This window comes from Anomaloglossus baeobatrachus, chromosome 6 (genome assembly GCF_048569485.1).
Source record: "Anomaloglossus baeobatrachus isolate aAnoBae1 chromosome 6, aAnoBae1.hap1, whole genome shotgun sequence".
NCBI classification, from domain to species: domain Eukaryota; kingdom Metazoa; phylum Chordata; class Amphibia; order Anura; family Aromobatidae; genus Anomaloglossus; species Anomaloglossus baeobatrachus.
The window spans coordinates 103,302,208-103,320,642 of NC_134358.1; the positions used below are offsets into that span (position 1 = coordinate 103,302,208).

Here is an 18,435-nt window from a genome sequence, read left to right on the forward strand (position 1 = left end):
AAAACGCGGCAAACCGCATGCGGTTTGCTGCAGTTTTACCACGGTATTGTTCGCGGTATTGCCGCGTGCGAGTTGGTACATGTGCTTTATTGCATTCAATGCAATAAAGCACATTGAAAAAAAAAATAAAAAAAAAATCATTTCCTTCTGAGATAGATAGTAGATAGATAGACAGATAGGGGGATAGATATAGAGACAGATAGAGGACAGATCGCTGCATTTCTCACGGTCGGCAGTGAGTTCATATTACCGGCCGTGGGAAATGACCGGTAATTACCTCTGCCGTCTCGCTGCATTCATTCAGCGCTGTGTGTCAGTCGCGGCTGGATGTAAGCAGCGCAGGACCTGTGGATTACGCCGGAGCTGTGGATTACGTCGGAGCTTTGTTTCGGGAGGGGTTAATAAAAGGGTGAACGAGGGTTTTTAGTGTTTTATTTAAAATAAAGGATTTTTCGGTGTGTTTTTTCACTTTACTTATGGGTTGATCATGTCAGCTGTCTCATAGACGCTGTCATGATCAAGCCTGGAGTTAATGGCGGTGATCCGCCGCCATTAACTCCTTGTATTACTCTGATTGCCACTGCATCACGGCAGCAGGAAGAGCCGGGGACACTCCGGTACTGCCGCATAATGCATGCGACAGTCCCGGGGCAGCGGCGGCTGATATTCTCGGCTGCGGGAGGGAGGCGGGGGACATTAACCCTGCCCCTCTCCCTCCCCAGCCTGAGAATACCGGGCCGCCGCTGTGTGCTTACCTCGGCTGGACGGTAAATATATAGCGGAGCCCACGTGTTTTGTTTTCTATATTTCCGTTTGCTTTCTATGTGTGCTCTATGTGTCTGTGTTCTATGTCTGTGTGAGTGTGGTGTGTGTGTGATCTGTGTGTGTTTACTCTCTGCTCAGCTTCCTCTTCCTGTCATAATGACATCACTTCCCTGCAAAACTGCAGGCAGCGATGTACATTACCGCAGGTAAACCGCGAAATACCGGAAAGAATAACGCAGGAAAACGCAGTGAACCGCACAGAATTTGCTGCCTGCGTTATTCCCTGTGGGATTTCACAATTACATGGCAGTCAATGGAGTGAAATCCCGCAGCGACGTGCGGAAAAGAGTTGACATGCAATTGTTTTTGCTGCGGGAATCCCGCAGCAAAACATGCAGCTGTCAAATTCCGCCCAGTGCGCACAGGATTTCTTTTTCCCATAGGTTTTGCTGGTGATTCACTGCAGAGATGTTATGAACATTTTCTGCAGTGAAACATGCAGCAAAACCGCAGGAAATCCACGGCAAAATCCGGTAAGTGCGCACGAGGCCTTACAGTGACTGATGATGACTACACAGTTCCTAATAATCAAGAAGATTGCAGTTCAGCTTTCATGTGTGTATACTGTAGTATAGTAATATAGATGAAAGGATATTTAAGGCCGGGTCTACACGGGGACTAATGTGATCCTCGCATGACACTCTGCTCACGCTGGCAGCACAGTGGGAGCTGAGTGTCATTGCGACTGAGGTCCGATCGGACCTCAGCTGCGGGGGGTGGGGGGTCGGGGGGGCAGGCCGGCCATGAGGATGGGAGGGAGGGATTTATCTCCCTCTCTCCTCCGTAGCCGGCTATTGTGATACTTGGTGTACCGGTGTACTGCAAGTGCAGTGCAATTTTTCTCTTGCCCCATAGACTTGAATGGGTGTGAGAGAAACAAGGATCACATTGCACCCGCAGCATGCTGCGATTGTTTTCTCGGTCCGATTAGGGCTGAGAAAATAATCGCTCATGGGTGCTGGCACATAGGCTAATATTGGTCCGAGTGGAATGCGATGTTTTATCGCATTCCACTCGCTCTGATTTTCATGCTGTGTGTCTTAGGCCTTTGCACAGGAGGCAGAGACGGCACTGACTAAGTGGTCAGGTGATGTGGGCTGATGTATCTAGGGAGTGATGACAGAGCTCAGCATAGACGTACCCAATCTGTGGCTCGAGGGTGCTATAGTGCCATATTGCTAGGTCATGCCATCCCTTTCTATTGTTTAATGCCCAACCTGTAGGATTTCCACTGCTCCTCAAGGAGCAGAGGTACTAGCATACTGCTGCAATCCCCTCATACTCGGCAGTGCAGGGATCTTATTCACTTGAATAGCGCTCTTCTGCACTTCCCTGCTCAGTGATGGCCAGGAAGACACGAGAAGACGGCTGCCGCTGACATCTGCTGTTCACGTGTCACTGGAAAAATGTTATTCCAGGGAAAATAAGCTTCATACGAGTGAGGTCATTGTTCTGGTAAAGTAACGTCCGCATGGAAAAGGCCAGAGAAAAATGTATCAGTCTGAGAAGAAGCAAACATGGAGGAAAAAGAAGTGACAATGTCAGATGCTTCAGAGGAGCCTCCCCAAAATTCAAAGACCAGCAGATCTTAGATGTTTATGGCAAATCCCGTGGAAAGGCTGGCAATATCTGAGAGATCCGGGCCCCGAATCTGGGACCTCACAGAGAAGATCGGGGGTGAAATGGCTTCCCTAATTTAAAAGGAGTCTGCCAACCCAAACTATAGAATAAATTAAGTGTGACGCCCTGGCGCCGCCAGGTGGTCACAGAGGTACACAACACCCTACATAACACCTTCCCACACAAGATTCCATCAGCCACAAAATCCTAGCCACCCCCCAGGGTAAGAAGGACACACCAGTGGGCAGGACTAGGCGGATTGGGAGCGCCCACCTAGGGGGTCTTGAGGATCCGGGGGCGGGAACAAGTCAGATCAGTTTTGAGTTTAAAGTTGGAGGTCAGGTGGACAGGAGTGACAGTGACAGACTGTCAAAAGGAAAGCTGAGCCTAGTGGAGAGTAGACAGGGTAGTTGCCCTAGTCTACTGGCTAGGTGGCAAGCAGTGGACCGTGTCCAGAGGCAACGGGAATACGGTCGCGGGAGATCTAGAGTGGACAGAGATAGGGTTGGAGCCGCCGATACTGACAGCGGAGATCCGGTCCGGAAACCGTGCACAGGCGGGGTACCTGGACCCTAGTTAGAAGACGGTTGCAAGCCCCTTCTCTAATTCACCAGGCCAGGAGCAGGTTTCAGGCCTAGCTCCAGAAGTTGAGCCCAGATAGAGCAAAACGGCAGACACCGCGGGGATAGGGTATCCGCAAACACTCACTGAAATCCCAAGGGTCAGTTTTCGCAGGCAACGGCTCCTCAGGTACACAAGACACCGGGAGCGGATTTCTCCCGTTCCACACGGGTTAAATCAACACAAGAGAAACACAGAGTGCCGGAGGAAGGGACAGCGGTACACCAGCCGGGTGTGGGACCCGAGTACACCTGGACGCGGCAGCCGGCCACTGACTTTTGGTTTACCAGCGGACTTGTGTGCAATTATTCCACAGTGAGTACACCAACACTCCCCGATCCGGCCCGGCGCGCCACCTCCAGCCTACAACACTCCCCGTGTTCTGGACACTGAGCCCCTGGGCAGCCATCCCTACCCACGGAGGGGTTAACATCCAGCTGCTATCCCATCGCCCCCGGGTGCTCCACAACAGCAGCGGTGGTACCACAACTTGTCACGCACCATAGGTGGCGTCACAAAGTATTTACAGCAATCCCCGTACATATACGTCCCCTTTTTATGTGAGTGTCCGCGCGACCCCCGGGTCCGGAAATCCCTCGAGCCACTGCGGATCCGGATCCGAGCAGCTCGGCTGCTACTGACGTGGGGACGGCACATAAGCAGCTGGATACAGTACGTATACAGATGTCATCTTTAGACCTCATGCGTATGCTGCATGTTTTGTCGAGTCTTTGGTGCGTTTTTTGGGTGCAGTTTTGGTGCCAAATCTGCATGCATCTCCTTCCTCAGCAAAGTCTATGAGATGCGCTTTTTGGATCTATTTTTGCCATGGGAGCGTTTTTTTTTAATTCAAAAACGTGCATCTTTGTGGTTACCACAAAGCTATAGAGTGCGCACAGAGCCTTAGGGGTACTTTGCACGCTGTGACATCGCTACTGCGATATCGTCGGGGTCAAAACGAAAGTGACACACATCCGGTGCCGGTAACGACGTCGCAACGTGTAAAGCCTAGATGCGCCGATAAACGATCGCGAAAGCGTCGAAAATCGGTGATCTCTGTAGCGTCGGTCATTTTCATAATGGAGATACGATGTTGTTCCTCGTTCCTGCGGTAGCACACATCGCTGTGTGTGAAGCCGCAGGAGCGAGGAACATCTACTTACCTGCCTCCACCGGCTACGCGGAAGGAAGAAGGTGGGCGGGATGTTTACGTCCCGCTCATCTCCGCCCCTCTGCTTCTATTGGCCGCCTGCCGTCGCTGTGACGCCGCACGACCCACTCCCTTAGGAAGGAGGTGGGTCGCCGGCCAGATCGACGTCGCAGAGCAGGTAAGTGCGTGTGAAGCTGCCGTAGCAATAATGTTCGCTACGGCAGCTATCACAAGATATCACATGTGCGATGGGGGCGGGTGCTATCGCGCTCGGCATCGCTAGCCGATGCTAGCGATGTCGCAGCGTGCAAAGTACCCCTTAGGCTTCGCTCTCGCAATAAACTTTTGCTGGGTTTTTGATATTGCAGAATCTCTGCATCAATTATGTAAGTTAGGTTACTTGCGTTTTTTATGTTTGTTTTTATCGCATTTTTGACACTTTTTGTCTTGTGTTGATATATCATGTTTTAAATAAAGCGGTTTTGTTTTTGATACTTATTTGGTATCATGTGTGGATTACATGCGTTTTTGGTGTGCATGGGCGTTCTTTACTTGTGGATTTTCTGCATCTAATGTAAGTCTATAGGCAAAATCTGCACGGAAAACTCAGTGTACCCGCAAGAGAAACTGACATGTTGTGGATTTGGAAAATACATTCCAGGAGAGTTTACGCCGAGTGAAATAGAAACTTAATGGCCATGAAATTCCTATAAATCCATTTCCTGGAATGTGAAGATGCACTGCGAAAATACACTGCACCAAAAACCCACCAAAAGCTCATTGTGGGAACATAGCCTTAAAGGGGTATTCCCATCTCCAAGATCCTGACCCAATATGTAGTAGGTATAATAATAAGAATATTAGCAAATAACTCCAATTAGAAATGTAGTATAGCTCTTCTGATAGTCATGTCACTTACCTCATTGCAGGACCTTAGGTATCCATGGTTACGGCCATGCATATAGTCAGTTACTCGTGGTCATAACCATGGATACCTAAGGTCCTGCAATGCCCTGGACATGAGGTAAGTGACAGTGAATCAGGAGAACTATACTACATTTCTAATTGGAGGTATTTACTATTATAATTATTACACCTACTACATATTGCGATAGGATCTTGGAGATGGAAATACCCCTTTAAGCCATGTGCACACTTTGAGTATTTGGAGAGTTTTTTATCTCAGTATTTGTAAGCCAAAACCAGCAGCAAGTAAGAAATTAAGTGGAGCCCGTGTTTCTATTATACTTTTCCTCTGATTGTTCCACTTCTGGTTTCGGCTTAGAAATATCGAGGTAAAAAACTGACCAAATACTCAGCGTGTTCACGTGGCCTTAAGGTCCAGTCACACTAAGCAACTTACCAGCGATCCCAACAACGATAGGGATCGCTGGTAAGTTGCTAGGAGGTTGCTGGTGAGATGTCACACTGCGACGCTCCAGCGATCCCACCAGCAACCTGACCTGGCAGGGATCGCTGGAGCGTGGCTACACAAGTTGCTGGTGAGCTCACCAGCAACCAGTGACCAGCCCCCAGCGCCACGTGGAAGATGCTGCGCTTGGTAACTAAGGTAAATATCGGGTAACCAACCCGATATTTACCTTGGTTACCACCGCACGGAGCTACACGTGCAGAGAGCAGCGCACACTGAGCGCTGGCTCCTTGCTCTCCTAGTTACAGCACACATCGGGTTAATTAACCCGATGTGTGCTGCAGCTAAATGTGCACAGAGCAGGGAGCAGCGCACAATGCTTAGCGCTGGCTCCTTGCTCTCCTAGTTACAGCACACATCGGGTTAATTAACCCGATGTGTGCTGCAGCTAAATGTGCACAGAGCAGGGAGCAGCGCACAATGCTTAGCGCTGGCTCCTTGCTCTCCTAGTTACAGCACACATCGGGTTAATTACCCGATGTGTGCTGCAGCTACATGTGCACAGAGCAGGGAGCAGCGCACACTGCTTAGCGCTGGCTCCCTGCTCTCCTAGTTACAGCACACATCGGGTTAATTAACCCGATGTGTCCTGCAGCTACATGTGCACAGAGCAGGAGCCGGCACTGACAGTGAGAGCGGAGGAGGCTGGTAATAAAGGTAAATATCGGGTAACCAAGGACAGGGCTTCTTGGTTACCCGATGTTTACATTGGTTACCAGCCTCCGCAGAAGCCGGCTCCTGCTGCCTGCACATTTAGTTGTCGCTCTGTCGCTGTCACACACAGCGATCTGCGCTTCACAGCGGGACAGCAACAACTAAAAAATGGCACAGGACATTCAGCAACAACCAACGACCTCACAGCAGGGGCCAGGTTGTTGCTGGATGTCACACACAGCAACATCGCTAGCAACGTCACAAAAGTCGTTCGTTAGCAGCGATGTTGCTAGCGATGTTGCTTAGTGTGACGGGGCCTTTAGTGTTCTGGTCATTGCATCCATTCTGCAGAATTGAGTGTACTCAGTAGTGGTTTGCCTGCACTTTCTCTGCAGACAGTGCTCACAAGTCAGAGCTGTCAATCACCAGTGAGGGAGGTGGAGACTTGCAAAACCAATGGGCGGAGAAATGCGCTGAGCCTCTTTGCCCCGCCCGAGATGCGCTAAGTGGGCTAATTATGATATGATAAAATGTCAGTTTCTGCAGCGGTATAGAACACTTTTATCACTGTATTTGTGCCTTTTTTAATCTATTTTGAAGAAAAATGACAATGAATACCACAAGACAAAAAAATAATTAATTGGGGCCTAATTGTGCAGTTTTTATAAGGGCTACATGTCCCACAAAGCTGTGTGCTCATACAGTCAGTTAGGGCTGACACACGAGGGCGCCCACCTCTCCACTGAAGTGTATGACAAATATGGCGGACAGAAGGGTTCCCAATGACGGATCTGCAGGACAAGTAAAATAACTGCCGAAGTAACCACTCAGCTTTCTCAGAATCCTGAAAAGACGTTATACAGTCATAGTTATACAGCGATTAAAGACCAGAAGACGTTCGGCTATGTAAGGAGGGGTCTAGGAAAGCTGTGTGGTATTCCCGAACAGGCAGTAATGGTGGCATACTAGAGCCCAGTAACGTCAGCAGAAGCCATTGCTGGAATCGCACAGACCCATCACATATATGGGGCACTCTGACAAATATTGTGTTCTGTCACTAGAGGCCACTGACAGCAGCTTATTCACCGCTCTATACTGAAAACATATGCACTTTTACCCAAACTGAGTGTGAATGGGTCGGGTGGGAAGGTCATAGTACTTGCCAGCCAAAAGCTAGCTAAGGCCTCTTTCACACCTACGTGCCTCCGGTACGTGTTTGGTCAGTTTCCGCACGTACCGGAGACACGTACACACATACACCTAGGTATTCTTATGGTTTAGGACACACGTAAGCATTTGCGCACGGAACATGTGTCCGTTCCGTACATATGCGTGTCCGTGTGTTTCTTACGCCGACATGTACGTTTTCTCTCCGGCATCACGGGTGTCACACGGAACGCAAACGTGTCACACGTAATACACACGGACCACACGGATGTGTTCCGTGTGACACGCACCGGAAAAAAGACGTGTCTGTGAGAAAAAAAAAAAACAACACTTTACTCACCTTCTCCAGCCCTCCTGTAAAAAACACCTTTCTTATACTCACCTAGGGGGCGGTACAGTCCGAGGGTTGTCACTACTCTTGGTCTGGGCCTACTGCATCTAGTGCTATCGATGTCCTCCTGCCCAGCCCAATGTGCAGGACCCATGCTGTGTCATTCACACATGGGCCACCATTGCGGTCCTGCGCAGGCACACTTTGATCTGCCCCGTTGAGGGCAGAGCTAAGTATTGTAATGCGCAGGCGCAAGAAAAGGTCAAAGACCACCTGCACACTACAATACTTTGCTCTGCCCTCAGCCGGGCAAATCAAAGATCACAAGTGCAGGAGCGCAATGGAGGCCTCTCTGATTGTCGCAGGATGTATCATTCACATGGGGCTGGGCAGGAGGACAGCGATCACAAAAGATGGAGGAGGCCCCTGACTGAGAACAGTGACACCCATCGGACCGGACCGCCCCGCAGGTGGGTATAATAAAGGTGTTATTTACATTTTACAGAGTGGCCAGGGCTCTTATATACAGTATTTTGGAACACTGTATATAAGGGTTCACTGGTGGTGGCCGCAGCTCATAAGGGAAAATAGTGATGACAGGTTCCCTTTAATGCGTATGATCAGCTTTCGCCAAGGACTGTTCTGGGTACATTCACACCACATTTATTTAAAATAGATATTGGCCCAAAATCCCCCAGAAATAACTTCCCATTGGTTTCAATGTGAGATCTGGAAAAAAGCGATGTCCCTTATAGAAGCAGAAATGAATGGAGTAAATTGGCGTTCAGATCTACGGCAAATTTCACTCTGCAATCTGTGTGAACGCAGCCGTGCAGAGAAGACTCGGCTGACGAGAGCGTCCTCTACAGAGGACACGGGCCGGGCTCTGCCATCTCTCATTGTTAGGAATATTTTTAGAAGTTGGCGTTTTGCAGTGTTTTATATTTAGTAACAGGAGAGGAGATCTATGTGTGTCCTCTAATCTGATGTCATCCGGCTTGGTAATCTACACCCCTCATCAGGGATGGCGGTCTCCAGCAGAGGTGACCTCCAGATTCTCAGCTGTCCCCCGGCGGCACAAGGGGGCTACGATTACCGGACCACCTAATGTTCAGGGCCCCCAGCATGACCCCTGCCCTCAGGACACACCGTCATTGTGGGGACGGACCCCGCTGCCTCTGATACCCACCATCCACACAGGAGGAGATGCAGAATGTTTTCTTTTGTGGATGTGCAGCAATTTGCACAAATCTCATCCACATGCTGAGAATATTCTGCAATCTCCAAGCGTATTCTCAGAATATTGTTACAATTTTTATAGGGATTGTCCAGGATTAAAAAGAAAAAAACACCAAACAGCCCCACATCTGTGTACAGGTGGAGTGCGGTATTACTGCTCAGGACAATTCACCACACAGAAGCTGACCTGCCATACCACACGCCACCTGCAGAGAGCGGAGGCGCTGTCAGACATTTTTCTCTAACTCTCCAACCCTAAAAGACTTGTGGTTTTAGCTGACAGCATATAAGATTTTAAAGGGGCGGCCTGCCTGTGTCAGACAAGATCTACCTCTCCATCCCACCGTGACATAGGACGTCTGCCCCATCATCTTTTGGTCGCTCAGCATGGCCCCATTCACTGTCCTCACCTGTCCCTCCTTGCTGATGGGCTCCGGTTACCATGCCCTGTAGCGGGCCGCACATCCAGAGACCACCCTGTGTCGCTGCTGCATCGCAGTGCCAGGCAGGTGAATCAGCCGCTTACCACCTGACATCCCACCACCTGCTGGTGTAGACCCCCATCCAGTCTGATTTTTTGTGAAACTCACCATATAGCCCAAGCCCTAATGTTCCCATAGGCTCTACCTTGTGTGTGTACCCCAGGGTCACATGCCATCCCTCTGGGGGTACAGTGCAGTGTGGGGGGCACAGGTTATGGTACCCTGGGTGTAAACATTCAAAGATAAAAAAAAAAATAGTTTTTTTATTTTAACATTTTAAGTCCTAAGCAGTGGTGTGCACGTCCCCCGGGCCTTCAGGGAACGGCCGCTCTGCAATGCATGGGCAGAAGAGGGCTCTATACAGCAGGAAGCCATAGTGTCCACCGCTCCGTCCTGCCGGCCACAGGAGTCAGCGTCCAGCGCAGGTGGTGCCACCTGTGCCCACCCCTGTGTGCGGGGGAGGGGAAGACTGTCACACGGATTAAGCGAGTATAAGCTTTATTTTTTTGTGGAGTGGCAGAAAGGTGGCGTTATATCTTTTTAACGATAATACTTTCTAAAGGGGGCCCTCAGATGGCTTTATTACTGGGATGTGGGGGGCAATGCCAGGCCCGGAAAGCTCCCTCTAGGCCAGGGGTTCTGTCATAGATCTCTTGCAAAATGCCCTGGTCATTGACACAGGCTGGCATACAGCAGAGGATGGAACACGCAGCAGAGAATGGCACACATGGGAGAGGCTATGACACACAGAGCAGAGGCTGTCACGGCTGAGGCTATGACACACAGAGCAGAGGCTGTCACGGCTGAGGCTATCACACACAGAGCAGAGGCTGTCACGGCTGAGGCTATCACACACAGAGCAGAGGCTGTCACGGCTGAGGCTATCACACACAGAGCAGAGGCTGTCACGGCTGAGGCTATCACACACAGAGCAGAGGCTGTCACGGCTGAGGCTATCACACAGAGCAGAGGCTGTCACGGCTGAGGCTATCACACACAGAGCAGAGGCTGTCACGGCTGAGGCTATCACACACAGAGCAGAGGCTGTCACGGCTGAGCCTATCACACAGAGCAGAGGCTGGCACGGCTGAGGCTATCACACAGAGCAGAGGCTGGCACGGCTGAGGCTATCACACAGAGCAGAGGCTGGCACGGCTGAGGCTATCACACAGAGCAGAGGATGGCACGGCTGAGCCTATCACACAGAGCAGAGGCTGGCACGGCTGAGGCTATCACACAGAGCAGAGGCTGGCACGGCTGAGGCTATCACACAGAGCAGAGGCTGGCACGGCTGAGGCTATGACACACAGAGCAGAGGCTGGCACGGCTGAGGCTATGACACACAGAGCAGAGGCTGGCACGGCTGAGGCTATGACACACAGAGCAGAGGCTGGCACGGCTGAGGCTATGACACACAGAGCAGAGGCTGGCACGGCTGAGGCTATGACACACAGAGCAGAGGCTGGCACGGCTGAGGCTATCACACACAGAGCAGAGGCTGGCACGGCTGAGGCTATCACACACAGAGCAGAGGCTGGCACGGCTGAGGCTATCACACACAGAGCAGAGGCTGGCACGGCTGAGGCTATCACACAGAGCAGAGGCTGGCACGGCTGAGGCTATCACACAGAGCAGAGGCTGGCACGGCTGAGCCTATCACACAGAGCAGAGGCTGGCACGGCTGAGGCTATCACACAGAGCAGAGGCTGGCACGGCTGAGGCTATCACACAGAGCAGAGGCTGGCACGGCTGAGGCTATCACACAGAGCAGAGGCTGGCACGGCTGAGGCTATCACACAGAGCAGAGGCTGGCACGGCTGAGGCTATCACACAGAGCAGAGGCTGGCACGGCTGAGGCTATCACACAGAGCAGAGGCTGGCACGGCTGAGGCTATCACACACAGCAGAGGCTGGCACGGCTGAGGCTATCATACACAGCAGAGGCTATCATACACAGCAGAGGCTGGCATGGCTGAGGCTATCACACACAGCAGAGGGTGGTACACAGCAGAAGCTGGCATGGCTGGTACACAGCGGAGGCTGGCACATAGCAGAGGTTGGCACAGCTGAGGCGGTCACACACAGCAGAGGCTGGTACACAGCGGAGGCTGGCACACAGTGCAGGCTGGAAAGGATGGCACACAGTGGAGGCTGGCACACAGTGGAGGCTGGAATGGCTGGCACACAGTGGAGGCTGGCACACCGCGGAGGCTGGAATGGCTGGCACACAGTGGAGACTGGCACACCGCGGAGGCTGGAATTGCTGGCACACAGTGGAGGCTGGCACACAGTGGAGGCCAGCATGGCTGGCACACAGTGGAGGCCGGCATGGCTGGGACACAGTGGACGCTGGCACACAGTGGAGGCCGGCATGGCTGGCACACAGTGGAGGCCGGCATGGCTGGTACACAGTAGAGGCTGGCACAAAGTGGAAACTATCACACACAGCAGAGGCTGGCATGGCTGGCACACAGCGGAAGCTGGCATGGCTGGCACACAGCGGAGGCTGGCACATAGCAGAGGTTGGCACAGCTGAGGCGGTCACACACAGCAGAGGCTGGTACACAGCGGAGGCTGGCACACAGTGCAGGCTGGAAAGGATGGCACACAGTGGAGGCTGGCACACAGTGGAGGCTGGAATGGCTGGCACACAGTGGAGGCTGGCACACCGCGGAGGCTGGAATGGCTGGCACACAGTGGAGGCTGGCACACCGCAGAGGCTGGAATGGCTGGCACACAGTGGAGGCCGGCATGGCTGGGACACAGTGGAGGCCGGCATGGCTGGGACACAGTGGAGGCCGGCATGGCTGGGACACAGTGGAGGCCGGCATGGCTGGCACACAGTGGAAGCCGGCATGGCTGGTACACAGTAGAGGCTGGCACAAAGTGGAGGCTATCACACACAGCGGAGGTTGGCATGGCTGGCACACAGCGGAGGCTGGCATGGCTGGCACACAGCGGAGGCTGGCATGGCAGGCACAATGTAATCACTCCCCATGGTGCCTGGCACACACGCGGGCAGGAGCAGACGTCAGCTGTGCTGTACCCGGGCCTGGCAGTGCTCCGTGCCGCCCTGTATCCGCCAGTGACAGATGTGCCGGGGCCTGTGCTGCTTCTTATCGGATTATGAGCATCCTTGGCCGAGCTGTGCCGCCCGCCTGCAGCGCTCCCGGATTTGCCCCATCAGCTGATGCTGTCGCTTGGGGTGACCCGGAGTCCCCAGAGTCCGTTCTTACCTTCCACATCCTCCATGGTAACTGCCCCTAGATGTGTCGCTCCGCCGCACTCTCCGGCTACCACGGTAACGGAGACACGCCCGGCTCTCCGGGAACCAGGACAGCGATTGGCTGAAGGAGCCGTGTCACCAGGCAGCGAGCACACAACAGTGGGCGTGTCTGACCGGGAGGACGACGTCACACATCTAAAGAAAGGGGCGCGATCTGTTACCGGGGCGTGGTCACGAGCCTAAGGCAAATACATGAGCAATGCAGGACAGGGGCGTGGTCTCTGTGTATATCCACAGGCGAGGTCTGGGTGGCGAGCGTTATCCAATCAGCGCTTGAGGGGGTGTGGCACATTTCAGCATTCGTTTGAGTGGTCAACCAATAGCTGCAGTTCCGTCCATGTGTATCTGTCAGATGTGAGTGTGGGAGGAGCCGGAGGTGTGCAGTGGGAGGAGCCAGAGGTAGGAGGAGTCAGAGGTAGGAGGAGCTGTGAGGTGAGAGGACCGCGAGATGTGTTGTCCAAGAAGCCGAAGCTGTGCAGTGGGAGGAGCCGGAGGTAAACGGTGGGAGGAGCCAGAACTGTTCTGTGCAAGAAGCTGGAGCGCAGAGCTATGCAGTGAGAGGAATCGGAGCTGAGGTAAAAGGAGCTGTGGGAGGAGCCACAACTGTCTGGTGGGAGGAGATGTGGGAGGAGCCAGAACTGTCTGGTGGGAGGAGCTGTGAGGTTGGAGGAGCTCTGCAGTGGGAATAGCCAGATCTGTGCAGTGGGAGGAGCTGGAGCTATGTGATAGGAGGAGCTGTGAGATGGGAGGAGCTGTGAGGTGGGAGGAGCCATACCTGTCTGGTACACTAGTGATGGGCAGTCCGGCTCTTTTTGATGAGCCGGCTCATTCGGCTCGGCTCACCAAAAAGAATCGGCTCTTTCGGCTCAAAAAACGGCTCTTTTTTTAAAAAAAACCCCTCTGCTACACCTTGTGATGATACAGAACCTCCCCTGTACATTGGGAACCTCATTCTACACCCTTGTATGTATCTAGTGAAGCAGTAAAAACAGTTTTTAGCATTATTGTTTCCGTTTCCTCAGATTGTCAGCTCTTCTGGACAGGGCCCTCGCTCCTCTTTTATGTGGTGTTTTTTGTACATGTCCTTTCTACATTAGTCAGTGCTCTGATATGTGTCGCTCCTACAAAAGATTATAATTCCTGAAAATAAAGGCGAGCTGCATTTACTGTGCTGCCTGTCACTATATGTGCAACACACACACACTGTACATACTGAACACAAAGGACACACATACATACACACATTGTACACACATACTGTACATACTGAACACAAAGGACACACATACACACACACATTGTACACACACACTGTACATACTGAACACAAAGGACACACATACATACACACATTGTACACACACACTGTACATACTGAACACAAAGGACACACATACATACACACATTGTACACACACACTGTACATACTGAACACAAAGGACACACATACATACACACATTATACACACATACTGTACATACTGAACACAAAGGACACACATACACTGTACACACATACTGTACATACTGAACACAAAGGACATACATACACACATTGTACACACATACTGTACATACTGAACACAAAGGACATACATACACACATTGTACACACACACTGTACATACTGAACACAAAGGACATACATACACACATTGTACACACACAATGTACATACTGAACACAAAGGACACACATACATACACACATTGTACACACACACTGTACATACTGAACACAAAGGACACACATACATACACACATTGTACACACATACTGTACATACTGAACACAAAGGACACACATACACACACACATTGTACACACACACTGTACATACTGAACACAAAGGACACACATACATACACACATTGTACACACACACTGTACATACTGAACACAAAGGACACACATACATACACACATTGTACACACACACTGTACATACTGAACACAAAGGACACACATACATACACACATTATACACACATACTGTACATACTGAACACAAAGGACATACATACACACATTGTACACACATACTGTACATACTGAACACAAAGGACATACATACACACATTGTACACACACACTGTACATACTGAACACAAAGGACATACATACACACATTGTACACACACAATGTACATACTGAACACAAAGGACACACATACATACACACATTGTACACACACACTGTACATACTGAACACAAAGGACACACATACATACACACATTGTACACACATACTGTACATACTGAACACAAAGGACATACATACACACATTGTACACACATACTGTACATACTGAACACAAAGGACATACATACATACACACATTGTACACACATACTGTACATACTGAACACAAAGGACACACATACACACATTGTACACACACACTGTACATACTGAACACAAAGGACACACATACACACATTGTACACACACACTGTACATACTGAACACAAAGGACACACATACATACACACATTGTACACACACACTGTATATACTGAACACAAAGGACATACATACATACACACATTGTACACACATACTGTACATACTGAACACAAAGGACACACATACACATATTGTACACACACACTGTACATACTGAACACAAAGGACACACATACACACATTGTACACACATACTGTACATACTGAACACAAAGGACATACATACACACATTGTACACACATACTGTACATACTGAACACAAAGGACATACATACACACATTGTACACACATACTGTACATACTGAACACAAAGGACATACATACACACATTGTACACACATACTGTACGCACACTAAAATATGGAAGCATAGGATACTGAATAGCAAAATCAGTTTATTTCAACACAACCTGGAACAGAAATGTTTAAATGCTAACATAGCATGGGTCCAACGTCTGCTGGTGGTGCACAGCACTACAAATCCCAGCAAGTGGAACACAATATGGCAATGCAACACTAGTTACATACCAACTTTTTTAACAGTTAAGTGACAATAAATGTCATTGAGGTAGTATTGCACATAAAACAAATGTATAGAGGTTGTGTGCAGATGTCAGATCTATTTACATTAAAAATACCAGGATTTGTTAACAGAAATAGAAAAAAAGTCTTAACTGCGAGAATTGTGACACCACAACGCCACAGACACATGCATATAGAGGCTAATGAATATGTTGTATGTAGTCACCAAACTAGTAAAAAAATATCAATTGTGGTCACAAAAAAAAATAACACACACACACACATGCACAGACATTCACACACACACACACATGCACAGACACACACACACACACATGCACAGACATTCACACACACATGCACAGACATTCACACACACACATGCACAGACATTCACACACACACATGCACAGACATTCGCACACACACATGCACAGACATTCGCACACACACATGCACAGACATTCAAACACACACATGCACAGACATTCGCACACACACATGCACAGACATTCACACACACATGCACAGACATTCAAACACACACATGCACAGACATTCGCACACACACATGCACAGACATTCGCACACACACACATGCACAGACATTCACACACACACATGCACAGACATTCGCACACACACACATGCACAGACATTCGCACACACACATGCACAGACATTCGCACACACACACATGCACAGACATTCACACACACACAGCAGCTTCAACTAAACATTGAAGGAATGGAGACATGGCTTATTATCAATGATTTTCTCTTTTTTATGCCAGAAAGAAAACCTTACAGGGTTAAATGAAGATGTCAGGGGTCATCTGTTCTGTGCACACACTGGACAATAAGTGCTGACTTCTATTACTAACTGTATACAATGATTGAAGCTGTATACACTTCTTTACATATGTTTGGTCTAAAATGCTATTACTTACCCAACAACTGGGCAGGTCTTTACTGTGGTGGTCCTGAACCCTGATAATACCTAGAGAAGATGATCATTGTTATCAGCAAACAAGCTGAGCCCCTCTCCTCCTACACATTACCATATGTGCCAGTCGAGGTCAGAAAATTTAACCCTAGCACATCATTCCCTGGTACTCAATTGTGCCCACTGAACTAAGGAAGAACCACTATGTGTGTATAGCTTTAAGTGTCAGCTCCTGCCCAGAGCTTGTGTTTACTTTACTCTTCTCCTTATCTCCTGCTTCCCCCTGAAGCAGAGAGAAAAAAAAAAAAAAAAGCGGCTCTTTATGGCTCGTTCACTTTGATGATTCGGCTCATATCGTTCACTTCAAAGAGCCGGCTCAAAGAATCGGCTCGTTCGCGAACGACACATCACTATGGTACACTGTACTGTGTGGAGGCGGTGTAAGGAGCTGAACATGCTGTACACATTCACCCATGAAGATGTGACGCCCTGGGCAAGCCAGGGGGTCACAGGTCACAACACCACATGCACCCCACATTCCCTGCAGGTACACCAGCTAACCTAAAAATCCTTGTTGCCTTCCTCCAGGGGCTGGTGTTCACACCACGGGGTGGAGCCAGGCGGTTGGTGTCCGCCCACCAAGGAGTTCACAGCCCTGGAGGCGGGAAGAACCAGAGAGGTTTAGCTCAGGCAGAGCTTGAGTGAGGGATAGTTAAGAGGAGTGGAGTGAAGGAGTAGGAGGTGAACAGAGTGTAGCTCGGGAGGGAGCTAGAGTGAAGTGAAACATCAGTGGAAGTGACAGAAAGCCTGAAGTTGGTCTGTGGCTGTGTGCCCGGACGGAGTCAGCAAGGTCAGCAGACGGCGGTGAAGGTCTGCAGTGGGACTGTCTGGAGGTTGCTGGAAGGACCACGGAGGCTGTGTGCCCGGGGGTCTGGAGCAGTATACAAAGGGTAGTCAGCACCAGGGCAGGGGCCTTTCGGATCCCGGAAAGGCTTGGAGTCGCCGTATATTGCCAAATCCGTTAGTGAAGGGGACGTCTGTCTCCCAACAAGCAAGTCCTGATTGACGGCAAAGGTCCAACCACAACGGGGAAACACCGCCACCGCCAAGGCACCAGTTTCCCAGTGCCGGCGCCTGCGGGCAAGAGAGTGGCTCCTCCGGTCCAGATTGTAGCCGGGGAGCGGGTAACCGGTGGGAACCCATCGCTACAAAACAGACATTTCAAAGGTGCAGGGAAGAGACCGTCACCGCTAACTGCAGGGAACCGCAGCACCGTGAACCGTCCGAGGGACCCGTCCAACCAGCCGTTTGTTTACCGAGAACTGTGTCGTGTTTACTGGCTGAGTGAGTACCACAGTGCCGCAAGGCACAGCGCTGCCCCCTGCGCCCCTGCACCTCCAAGGGTCCCCTGCCCACCTGCCCACCATCACAAGTCCATCCCTGGGCCCCGGGAGCACCACTACCCCTACCCACGGAGGGGCTCATCAACAACTGGCTGCTCCGCACCATCACTCCCGGGCTTCCTAAACAGAGCAGCGGTGGTGTTAACAAGTCACCACAACCGTGGGTGGCGTCACGGACAATAAATTCCCAAAACACCCACACAACCCCCCCCCCCCCCCATTTCACTCACGGGCGAGGAGTGCCGCTCGAGAACCCCCGGGATCCGGCCCACCGCTCGAGCCACCACT

At 50.7% G+C, this 18,435-nt stretch overlaps 1 protein-coding gene across 1 annotated transcript in view; it reads right to left on the minus strand.

The window, feature by feature from the left end:
* The window catches only part of ZC2HC1A (zinc finger C2HC-type containing 1A), an 88,947-nt gene extending 76,030 nt beyond the window's left edge, over positions 1-12,917 (minus strand). The window contains exon 1 of the mRNA XM_075353153.1: positions 12,758-12,917. Coding sequence (XP_075209268.1) covers positions 12,758-12,773 — 16 coding nt within the window. The 5' untranslated portion in view covers positions 12,774-12,917. The remainder of the gene's footprint in view (positions 1-12,757) is intronic.
* Between the last annotated feature and the right edge of the window lie 5,518 nt (positions 12,918-18,435).